The 11,754-nt window shown below is 42.5% G+C and overlaps 1 protein-coding gene across 4 annotated transcripts in view; it reads right to left on the bottom strand.

Annotated features, from left to right (window-relative positions):
• nhsb (Nance-Horan syndrome b (congenital cataracts and dental anomalies)) overlaps positions 1-8,951 on the bottom strand; it is a 46,947-nt gene extending 37,996 nt beyond the window's left edge. For all 4 annotated transcript variants that reach the window (XM_084013335.1, XM_084013336.1, XM_084013337.1 and 1 more), the window contains exon 1: positions 8,339-8,951. In XM_084013335.1, the coding sequence (XP_083869461.1) occupies positions 8,339-8,618 (280 nt within the window). In that variant the 5' untranslated portion in view covers positions 8,619-8,951. The remainder of the gene's footprint in view (positions 1-8,338) is intronic.
• Between the last annotated feature and the right edge of the window lie 2,803 nt (positions 8,952-11,754).

Genomic DNA, 11,754 nt, shown 5'->3' with positions numbered 1-11,754 from the left:
TTAGTCGAATCTATAGGACTGACAATCGATTCATCGATTAATCGAATGAATCGTTACACCTCTAGACAATTACAATGATAAAAATGATTGAACACAAATAAGGGATTATCAAAAAAGTTGCCAATTCATTTTCCGTTGTTTCAACTTCAATTCATGCTATTTTTCATTTTGAGACGCAGCTAAACCTTATTTGCAGTTCTCATAAAGCTGAAGTTAAAATTCCCAACTTGCTAAATTGTCACAATGACAAATGTTTGAACTCCTTTACAACGTTAAACAAGGTAAGCAGCCATTAACACACTACATGCTGTATGTTTCCTTTCCACTAGGCACTTGTTGCAAAAGATTAGGGATTCTGTTAATGTAACATTTCCTACAGAATCCAAAACGTCCATCTGATGGCTTCTTTGCTTCTTCACACGAGGAAATAAAAGCACTAAACCCACTGCTGTTTGCAGGAAGTCACTAGATTACAGAGATGTCCACTCAGTGTGCAGACACTGACCCAAAGAGATTGCTGAGTATGTGCATTTCTTTTTTGGTCCCCAGCCATCTGTCAAAGGTTTTTGGAGGAATGGGGATGATGATGGGGTCTCCTGACACAGATGACAGCAGTTCAGGACATTTCACTTTAGCATGTCACAGGAGGCTGACACACACACACACACACACACACACACACACACACACACACACACACACACACACACACACATCGGAGGGCCGTTTATGCATGGGCAGACATATTGGATACACACACACACAGGACGGACTCACCGAGCTGCAAGATGTCAAGATTTAGTGTAACAAGTTTGTTTTTCTTGCATATCTGTTGTAATTACAGGTTGTTTGTGATCAGCACCTGATTCTGTCCTTTTAAAGTATTTGTCAACACTCTCATAATTATTATGTGATAGTGTTTGAATTTGCAAAACATGTGTCCACATCAGCGAAGCATAGGATAAAGAAATAGTCCACATTTGGGGAAATTTGATTCGTTACGGAGAATCTGACGAGCAGATCGATGCCACTTTCATATCTGCCTGTTAAAGGAGGATAATATAAATAATAATAATATTTTTCAACCTAATGGGGACAACAATTTTTTAAATGGTCCAGTATTTTGGAAGCACGTTGAAGATGGCAGCTGCTAATGTAATTCCTCGTCTTCATAGTGCTTGAAGTGGTACACCTGTATTAAATATTATTCACATATGAGGGATAGATGTAATTATGATGAAATATCAACATATAGATAAGAAAAACATAATCTGTAAAACATGCATTGTAGAGAAAATATTCTTATTTTGGTTATTTATGATTACATGTCCTTAGCACACATACTTAAGCCACTATTCCTTGATGATATGAGTCAAGTCTTGTTTATTGTTTGGCATAACTGCTCAGGTCTAGCAGAACTACAACAACATGAAAAAGCCAGAGGCCAGTTTCCAGAAAGGGAGCATGCCAGCCAGCCATCCAGCCAGCCTTAGTGCTGTGATGTACAGACCAAGGGGTTCCGCATGCATGTTTTATTGCAGACTGCAACAGCAACAGAGACCGGGGCACTTAAAGCAGAATTTCAAATGATAACATGAGAGACAGAAAGAAGAGTTCAGCGGGTCGCGCGCGCGATCTGAAAAGTGTGTGCGTGTGTGTCTTTTGTATATGAGGCAGTGGAATCAGCCAAAAATAAGCATACATGTAATTGGGCCATGAGAACAGAAATGCGTTGTGATGATTTTTACTCTCCATGACATAAGAGACTCTGAGGAGCTGAATGAAATAAACTGTGTGTGTAAGTCAAGCAGAGCTGCAGCTGGGCTGCTCTGTTGTCTTGTGCACATAATAATAACAACGAAGCCTGTTGCGGTGTGTGTTTACATCCCCACGCACGCGACGCCGTCACATCCCTGTATCCCGAAACGTCTTGCCCACATGTCTGCAGTAACGTCAATGGACTGACCATATGTTCTGATTTAGTTGTGGTGAGTTTGCGTGGTTGTTTCTGACTCCCTCGCACACAAACATACGAGACATAGTACAGGAGAGAGAGAGGAGAGATTGACTCATCTCCATTCCTCTTCATCAGAATGTTATCATTTTAAACTTATTAAAATTGGATTAAATTAGAAGTCCAACGACTACTTTGTTTTGACCTACTATCTTCACACTGATGATGGAAATGTCAGTTTTTTTCTCTCTCAAAATAATAACTTTGTTAGTATTAAAGGAGGATGATGGTTCTCACCGGAGGTTGAGCCGTCTTGACTCGGATACTCTTGGTGAATACATAAAACATTAAATGAAGTGGCCTTTTCATTTGAATTGAAGCTGCTCACCCAGTGCACACACACAGATCTGTGTCTTCTTGTGGCACTGATTTGGTGGCTGCCAGCATGAATGAATGGTCTCTTTTAGGTATATATCTGACCCGGTGGTTCTTATTGTGAATGTTTCAAGAGCGTGGTTTCAGTGTTCCCATCGCAGGACCCTGCAGTTTAGATGAGGCCACTGTGGTTCCTATCTTCATATCCTCATTTATCTTCTAAAAATTTTTTTCTTAACATTCACTTTCAGGCCAAAATGCATTTTATATGTATAATTTGCTGTTGGGCCACGGCGGACCGTCTGGGACATGGGTGTATTAAGAGAGCTGGATACGGCACCACAGCGTAATCAGGAACCCGCCCTGAGTAGCATTAAAGCGCTAGGATTGGCCAGGCATCCATACTTGAGTGAGGTACGAGTAACCTGATTGGTTCAGGTCATATGACCTGACCAATGGGTTGTCCTGACCCTAACCACTTGAGGTCAATGCCTAATCCCAAGGAAAACCATGGGATTGATAATGACATGGCGCAGCCAATTCGTCTCAGTGATCACTCACAGTATTGTGATGGAAAGAAATGCCCCCAAAAGGCCAAAAAAACATCTCCTCATGGACCACCATTACAAAAGAGACATCTGTCCTAAACCTTAAGAGCTTTAACTATTACTACTCCTAGCAGAAATAATTTCTTTGTATGTCATAATGCCAATGTTAAGTCTATGGTCTGACTGGGAACAAGTAGGCCAGGAAGAGAAACCCATGGATAAGGAAGCAAATTTCATTTAAAGTCCCCATTCTTATTTCACATCTATGGTCTCTCCATCATCTTATGCTTGTAGTTTGTAACCTGTAGTTTCTTTCACACCACCAGCAGATCAGATTTTTTTTTTATTCATGTAATACTTTGGTTCCTGTAAAACTGTTTGGCTTATTAGTGGATGTTGTGAATATGGTAAACATTACCTGTAAAACAGCAGCATGTTAGCATTCTGCTCAAACCACCGCAGCCGTAGCTAGCATGCCTGTCGACTCAGTGTTGTTGACGATGTGAAGTGCGCATGTTTAAACTGTAAGCGCTGTTGCTCTTTGATATTCTGCAATAATCTGACATCTTTCTTGATATATATATATATATTTTTTTTTATTCCATTTTCAGAATTTAGTTTTTCCTCTCCTTTCACATCAGAAGCCCTTAACTACCAGGGGCTTGCTTTCTCTGTCTCTCACCCTTTCACTCTGTTATTAAACTCTCCTCTCTCCGGCTTGTAAGTGTCTGGGTGGAAATCAAAGTGCATTAAACATTAAATATGCTGTCAAGAGGCAGAAGTCTCTCCGTGCTGCTGATGATGGGGGAAAGTAGGGCAGTGAGGGAAGAGGTATGGATGGAGAAGAGGAGAAGAAGGAGAGTGGACACAGATATGCAAAGATGGAGGGAAAGACAGACGGAGACCGAGACACTGAAGAAGCTGCGAGAGACACACAAGACATTCGCACATATTGGATTATGAAAACATCTGAATGGATGCTCTTGGTGTGAGTGTCTGTAGTTGGGTGAGAGATGGATGAGATTTGTCTGGACAGTGTATCCTAACCTGCCTCGTGTGGTTGTAATCAGACCCACGAAGCACACACAGAAAAGGCACACTGAACAGTTTCAGCCTGGTGGCCAGCTGCACAGTATAAAGTTGGTAAATATGCCTCTATTTCTGCTTTTCCTGTAGGGGAGAGACGGAAACAAAGCTAATTTACTTCCACACCACTGGGGCTCACATACGCTGCTGTTGGCTCTCTCTCTCTATCTTTCAATCCTTCTCTCTTCACCTTTCCGCCCATAACAAACTGCTCCAACGACATGATACGTGCTCAAGAACGGATGCTAGCTGTACTAGAAGAAATAGTGAAACTGTACGACCAGAGAACGAGAGAGGGGTTGAGTCAGCTGAAAGGTTAAAGCAGGCCTCACTCGCTCTCCTGTTACTATGCAGACTAGCGAGATAGAGCAGTCCCCTGCTGCCACGGGCCATACTCTCTCAAATCCAAAGTCAAATTTGCTTTAATGGCATACCAGGAGGAAACCAGCTTTGCCAGAGCAGTACAATCTATTTGCTACAGACCAATATTTCCACATTAAAATCCCTTCTCAAAAAGTCACACCAGGCAGAAGGAATATGAAGCCTAAATGTGCTCTTTGTATCTCATTTGTGTCGTGTATATTGTGCATGATACCCCCGTTTTTGTCTGCACATATGCAGTATATATTAGACATATTCTCCGTTTGTATGAAAAGGGTTTTCTAGGTGGTTGTTGTTTATCTCTAATAATAAATAGTGTGTGCATACCTGTGGTCAGACAGCTGTCTGCCGACGTCTCTTCAGCGATAGCTAGTTGCCTTAGTTGCCGGGCGAGGTGGGAAGAATTACTAAACATATAATCTCTGCACTTATTGTGAAGTGTGTGCGATTAGATACTTTCAGTTTAACAGTTTTGTATTTGTGTCTTTGATTTTTTGCGGTGTAACTGCATTTTATGTCAGCATTTGCTTTATGTAATACAAGAAAGCATCAATATCACACCTGTATATTGACAGCAAAATAAGATCAAAGGAGGAAAATAGTAGGTCCTAAAGAGGATTAGTCCAACAGTCAATCAACAGAAAAGCAATCTGAAACTATTTTGACAGACAATTAGCCGTCATTGTCATCTTTTTACTTTGTTTTTGACATCCAGAAAACAAAATCAAACAAACAATCAATAAGGGTTCATTCATAGCTGAGTAATAAAGCACTATACTCGTCATCAGCCATCTCATTTACCGGAGTTATCTACAAACAACCCACAATATGTGACATATGAGAGGAAATAGCTGGATATCCCGAACATCCCTGCAGCTTTATCAACAAAAGACCCACAAGAATGTCCAGCTGTGCATTGTTACCCAAACAAAACACAATGACATCAGCAATAAACTCGAGAACTAAAACTAAAGGTGACCCCTACCATCGACCCAGCCCACCCACCTCGATAGATCTCCATATAAATACACTGATTAATGTGTATCTGGATGACAAAAAGATCAAAACAAACATTGAATACAATTCTATCAGGATTTCTGTCATTCAAGACATGAAAGTGCCTGAAATATTTGCAACGAATCATGAAAACAAACTGAAGGTTCTTGACTTTTCGACAGTCACATATACGGACGGCCTATTATTGTCACTACAAGATCATACTAGAACAGACTGTTTTGATGAATGTCCAACACATTGTTTTCCCTGAATGTGGCAGACACAAAACAACACCTGAACGCGGCCTACTGCTACGATCCGGATCAATCCGAGTTAGCGCCATATTGACTGCCTCCCATCTTGATACAGTACGACGTAGTGAGGAAACCCTGTTGTCACTGACGTTCAATGTCAGTCTGTGTGTACACACTGAGATATTAAGCTCCTCAGGGTTATTGCTGCCACTTGAGAGCAAGAGGGAAGATAATAGCCCTTTGGAAAGCTGAATAAAAATAGCAAAAACTTTGGTGGGCATCCAAGTATGAACATTGGTGTACAGAGGTCTTGAACTCTCCCTGCAACCATGTTGACGTCCCACACAGACAGCCGAAGACCGTTTTTTCAGCTTACTCGGCCGTCTTTTTCCTCGACAGCGTGGTGAATGAAATACCTAATGACCAAAATAGAGACGAAGGGTGAATGAGGATCCCAGATGGTGACTCGTCAAACGAATATGCGTTGTCACTTTACTACATTTCAAGATATCCCCGTTAAAACACAACACATCCAAACAATGCTAGCGTGTTTAGAAAGGTGCCCTTTAGACTGTTTCCGTAGTTTTCACTTTTTTGGGCACAATTTAAGTTTTGAAAAATGTCAGATTGAGTGATGGATATTTGGTGAATCATAGAGTTACAATCTAAATTAAAAAGTGCCGGAAACTCCGCATCAAAAGTCGCAAAATAGGAGGAGATATTGTGAAACCGGGTACGATAATGGAGAAGATGGAGAGATACAATTCCTCCTTTTAAAAGCATTATTCAGTGTGATTTACGCACTTTTGCACAACCCAGGTTTGGGGTTCGGCATTAGCTCAACAAAGCTTTAAATTGGCCAAAAGGGGTGTATCGGTATGATTGAAGACCACTTTTATGATTGGCTAATTATTTTCTCGGGGGTGTCATCGTTTGTCTGGGACAGCCCAAAATCACACAGAATAAAGGGGGGATTTTTAACCCCTTTGTTTAAACTCTCATTTAATTTGAATAATATTTAGAGGCCTGAAGAGGTCAAAATGCAGCATTCCACAATAAAAGCAGTGAATATTAGAGGAAATTCTGAAAAAGAATCATAATTTTATGTAACAGAATAGTCCTTTTTTAAAAGTCTTATGTGTGGAACCTAGCCGGATTGATCTAGCGCTTGTAGGGGTCCTAACTCCCAGGCTGGGAACCACCGAGGAAAGCACACTTACTCGACCGCATGAGCTGCACGATGGCGTTCCTGGATTTGAGATTCACAAAACTCTTGGAAAACCGTGAACTAAGTGATGCGTATTTGTGCGCCTTGTCTGGCTGCGTGGACATAGAATCCAGAATAGTTGGATGTGGTTGTGTGGAGAGTGTTATTCTGTGCAAGGACGTCGTAGAGTAGAATTTAATGTGTCAAATTCATTATATCGTGTGTCCCTTCCTGCTTGACAACAACCTTCCTCATAATTGAATTCCAAAAAACGGCCTATCGTCTTCTAGAGCCTCGTTCATCCAGATCCACAGCAAAAACAGCAGAATGATACAGTCAGACTGTTATATGTGATAAAGACATCCTCACTGACACATATGTTCCCATGTGTGTGTGTGTGTGTGTGGGGGGGGGGGGGGGGGTGCTACAGTAGCTTTAGGCCCCAAAATGCTCTTTGGTTGTCCCAGATTATGATAACCTACAGCGGCGATGAGAAATTGGACTAAAAACCTTGAACGCATCGTGTGGAATCCTTAAGAATCCTTCTAAAAGCCTCACACTGAAGGACTGCAGAGGACATAAATAATATGCTGTACAGAATGTGCTGTTACGTCCGATTGCAGAGTCTCTCATTGATGCCAATCACACTTGTTTTTTGGGGGGGTTTCTTTAGAGGAGGAGGGGAGGGGAGGGGGGGGGGGTTCATGTGATCTGTTCTCAGCCGACACCTGAATATCTAGACATCTGATCAGTCCGTGTTCACCCGGCAACATGGGCATCTGGATTCATTATTGATGCTGTGTTGGTGCCGCTGCATGTGAGGGTGGGTTTGGCGCACGGGGAGTCGCCTCTGAAAACCCCAACACACACACACACGCGCGCGCACACACACACACGCGCGCACATCTCACAAACCGTTTAGCAGATTCTCGACTCTGAACTTCGCGTTATTCACGTCCTGAATGACCAAGGCGGCATTTTTTCCTTCCCACCTAAAACGGCGCGTGAACATGCTTCAGGTGTGAGCTACCCGCAGTAACGAGACTGCGATGCTGAGCCAATGCAGCGGCAACACACGCCCCTCCGCTCCGCGCTGCCTGCGAACACACACACACACACACACACACACACACACACACACACACACACACACACACACACACACACACACACACACAGCCCCCCCCCTCCCGTCGACGGACAGACACACATCCGAGTCTGGACCGCCAAATGAATGAGCAGTCATCACATCCCGCGCATCTCGATGTTGCTGGATGGTCGAATGTGCAAAACGCAACCGTGTGACACATTTCAGTGGCGGGGATGAGAGCGCGGCCGCGTCTACGGCGTGCGTGCGTGCGTGCGTGCAGCTGGGTAAAATCATTTTGAGGCGGGCGCCCTTCGAAGCATGAAGGCGCACACAAATACAACATCAATGAATCAAATCACACATTGCCAGGTGTAAATCATGACATTATTTCTTTTCTTTTCTTTTTTTTTTGAAGGGGGGCTCATACACGTGTGGTGGTCTACTTACGCACTGCCTCCTTTTTAGGGTCTAGGGCACTGGCAGTCTGCTGTATCTGGCCTATTTTGTTCTGGAGGACCCAGACCCGCTGGTTGGTGCTAATGATGTCGTTTTCCAACTCCTGAAATAAGGAGCAGGCGTGCCGGGCCAGGTCGGACAGCTGTCGCAAGGTCCGGGACAGAACCACGTTACTGATGGCACACAGGTCCTCGAAAAGCAGACCTTCATCGTTGGGGATCTGGTGCCTGCACAGAAGCTGCGGCTCCACAATCCGTTTGGCGAATGGCATTTTTTGCAACGCCAGAAATCAGAGGAGTTGTAAGCCAAGTGTAAATTATTCCCACTGCCTATAAGAAAAAGGTAAAAGGGGGAAACAGACAACATCCAAATCTATAAATCCACGAGAAAACCCGATGATGAGGTTCAGGCCGACCGCGCGTTATCCCCGGGCGTCAATCCAAAGTTCCCAGATTCTCCTTGAGATCCTCCATCCTGCTGCTGGGTTCTGGGGATCACTCACACTCCCGCTCACACACGCACACACACGCACACACATGCAGGACACGGCTGTAGCCCAGGTCAGTGGTGTGAGGATGCGTGTTGAGTCTGCGATCATGGGTTGCCTCCGTGCTGCGTCAAAGCAGCCGCGACGAAACGGAAACGCCGCTCAGCACTTTCAAAATAAGACGCCGGCTCAGGAGGAGCAATAAACAATGACGGGGGGGAGGGCTGCAAAAATGGTTCAAGACATTTCACTTAACATAGGCGTTGGCCAAACATAAAACAGACAGCGTACGGAATGTCTTGAAAAGGCAGGTAGGCCTTTTTTAATGCACAAATATTGTTTCACACTCAGTCCGCACGCATTGAGCTTTATTTTGTAGTTGTGGCCTTGCGTTTCCGGTGTGATTTTGCTTGTATTTCTGGGGATTGATGCAGCCTGTCTCTGTGGCCTGAACAGTGTGCGGGCTGAGAGGATGAGAGACAAGACTGAGGTAAAACCCGGAGATGTGGATGTGTGTGCACAAGGAGCGCTCATGACAACCAGCAGCTACAAGTTCCTCCTCATCCCAGGAGGACACACTGGCAGAGCAGCCTTTTATAACAAACATTTCACCCTGACATTGTCCTTAACATCCTTTTTATCACCCTTCCTAATTTTATGATCATTTACGATTTGATTTGAACAGGATTTCGAAACATAGACTGTGTATAAGAAGTTGAGGTAGTCTTTGTGACGTAACCCATTGGTTTGGAAGCCGGTTCGGTCGTTGCCATCTTGGATTTTAGCCGTGGCCATCTTGGAATTTTGCAACCAGTGTACGGAAGTGATAGATGGACAGTGGAGGAGCGACAGGTGGATCTCAGTGACAACCCGGGTGATGGAGAAACGTCATGATTCATCTGAAAGTAGCTTGAAGTAATGACACTGGAAAATAATAAATCCACACAACAGGCTGAAAACACTTGATTGCAGTGTAAGACTATTAACACGAGGTCTGCATTTTTACAATATAATGAGAATATATTTTTGAATATATAATCTTTTCCTGTAATTTCAACGAGTGCATTCAATGTTCTCATGTTATCAAAGATTTTTATGAAGAAAGCGATGTTTTGTGTTACTCATATCGCCTACTATGATCTTCCTTTGTGTCTTAAGTTATGTTTACTTGGTCATAAGAACGACGGGAAAACCCAGCCTAATGCAGCAGAACACCGCATGGCTTTGGTTGCTTAGAAATTAATATAATTGGGGATAAGAAATATCTCTGCTGTTATTCATCATCATTCTAAAATGTAAGTGTATTCATTTTTTTTTAGTATTATTATTATTGCAAGACAGGGCGATATACAACACAAGAATACAAGAGGACCACAAGGACAGTGCACTTTTTGACAGATTGGTCCAGCTATAGGTCGGCCCGCTGCAATCTGATTGGCCGTAATGTCGTTGTGATTTGCCCATAGATGGCAGAAGTTATTATTCATGTAAAAAGAAAAAAGTTTCTATTAAAGAAGACAGTAACGTTGCTCTACAACGTGATTATCTTGGACACATTTGAAGTTTCTTCCGCCATTTGAAAAAAACCTGGAGATTTAACACCTTGGTGCCCACCAGCCGTGGGATTAACCAGATTGAATGTGGAGTGTTATCATCCAACCATGATAGACATGCCAATTAACAATCTAAAAAAATATTGAAGAGATCATTCACTCCCGGACAGTTTGAAGCATAGCCAACTAGATGCAATGCAACATATTAGAAACTCACTGTGTCCTCCTGCTCAAACACTGAGCTTTTAAATTGCAAACTCTAAAAGTTCACCTATACTGTAGCTGTACGATGTCCAGTTTTTTTTGCTGAGTTTCCAGGTTGCTAAGCCTGGCTGTTGTGTGTTTCATTCACAGTGATTATCCTATAGCCTCTAGGCCCAGTCTGTATATAGACATGTCTGCACTAAACTTGCTGCTGCAGCAAATTTCCGCCAGCACAGATTGACAGTGACCTGTCATGCGCTTCGCACTGAGCTGCCGAGAAGACAAGCATGACTGCAAATTGTAAAATGTTGTTTGCGTCCCAGCAAACATAAACCATGCAGTGATGATTTATAACGAGCCGCGGGGGAAGGACGTTGATGAGAATGAACAATAGCGTTGCTTGTTTGAAAAGACAGTGTGACATTTTTAAATTTGTCGTAACATGAAGCGTGGTGAACATTCCTTTAAATTCTATGCATTAGACAAGTTATATATTAATATTAATAATAATATTAGATACTAACTATCAACTTTGTTTTGTTTACGTGTTACTGAAAAAATATATAGACATGTTAAATACTTTTTAAATGAGATCAAATAAATGCATTTAGGCATAATCTATGCTCACCTTTCATATTGGATTCAGGGTCATACGTACCGATCGATTACCAACATTCAGGCTTCCTCGTGTGGCCCAAAGGTGAACTGCAGATATGGGGTTAAAGAAAACAGTAGACTATGGAAGAAATTCTGCAAATTTGTTTGGCGAAACTAATAAAATCTGGTGCGATCCACATCTGGATCCAGACCCAGACTTAGGGAATGACGGATCCAAACCCTTTACCCTGGACCTGAACCTGAATTCTCTATCTCAAAGCACCTTTCCCTGCCTTATTCCAGATATCCTGTGCAATTAATACAACTTCTGTTAGTTTTTCTGTTAAAACTTTAACTTAAGTAACATTTAAATGCAGGACTTTTACTTTGAACAGAGTATTTTGACAAAATAATATTGCTACTTGTATATAAGTAAATCATCTAAAACTATTTAGTCAAGTACAATTTTAAGCTTTATGCAAGTATTTAGATTCAGTGCAACTTCATAATTCAACACCTACATTTCAGAGGCAATTATTGTACTTTTGACTCCATTCCATTAATAT

Source organism: Eutrigla gurnardus (assembly GCF_963514095.1).
Source record: "Eutrigla gurnardus genome assembly, chromosome: 1".
NCBI lineage: Eukaryota > Metazoa > Chordata > Actinopteri > Perciformes > Triglidae > Eutrigla > Eutrigla gurnardus.
This window is presented reverse-complemented; position numbering and strand designations above follow the sequence as displayed.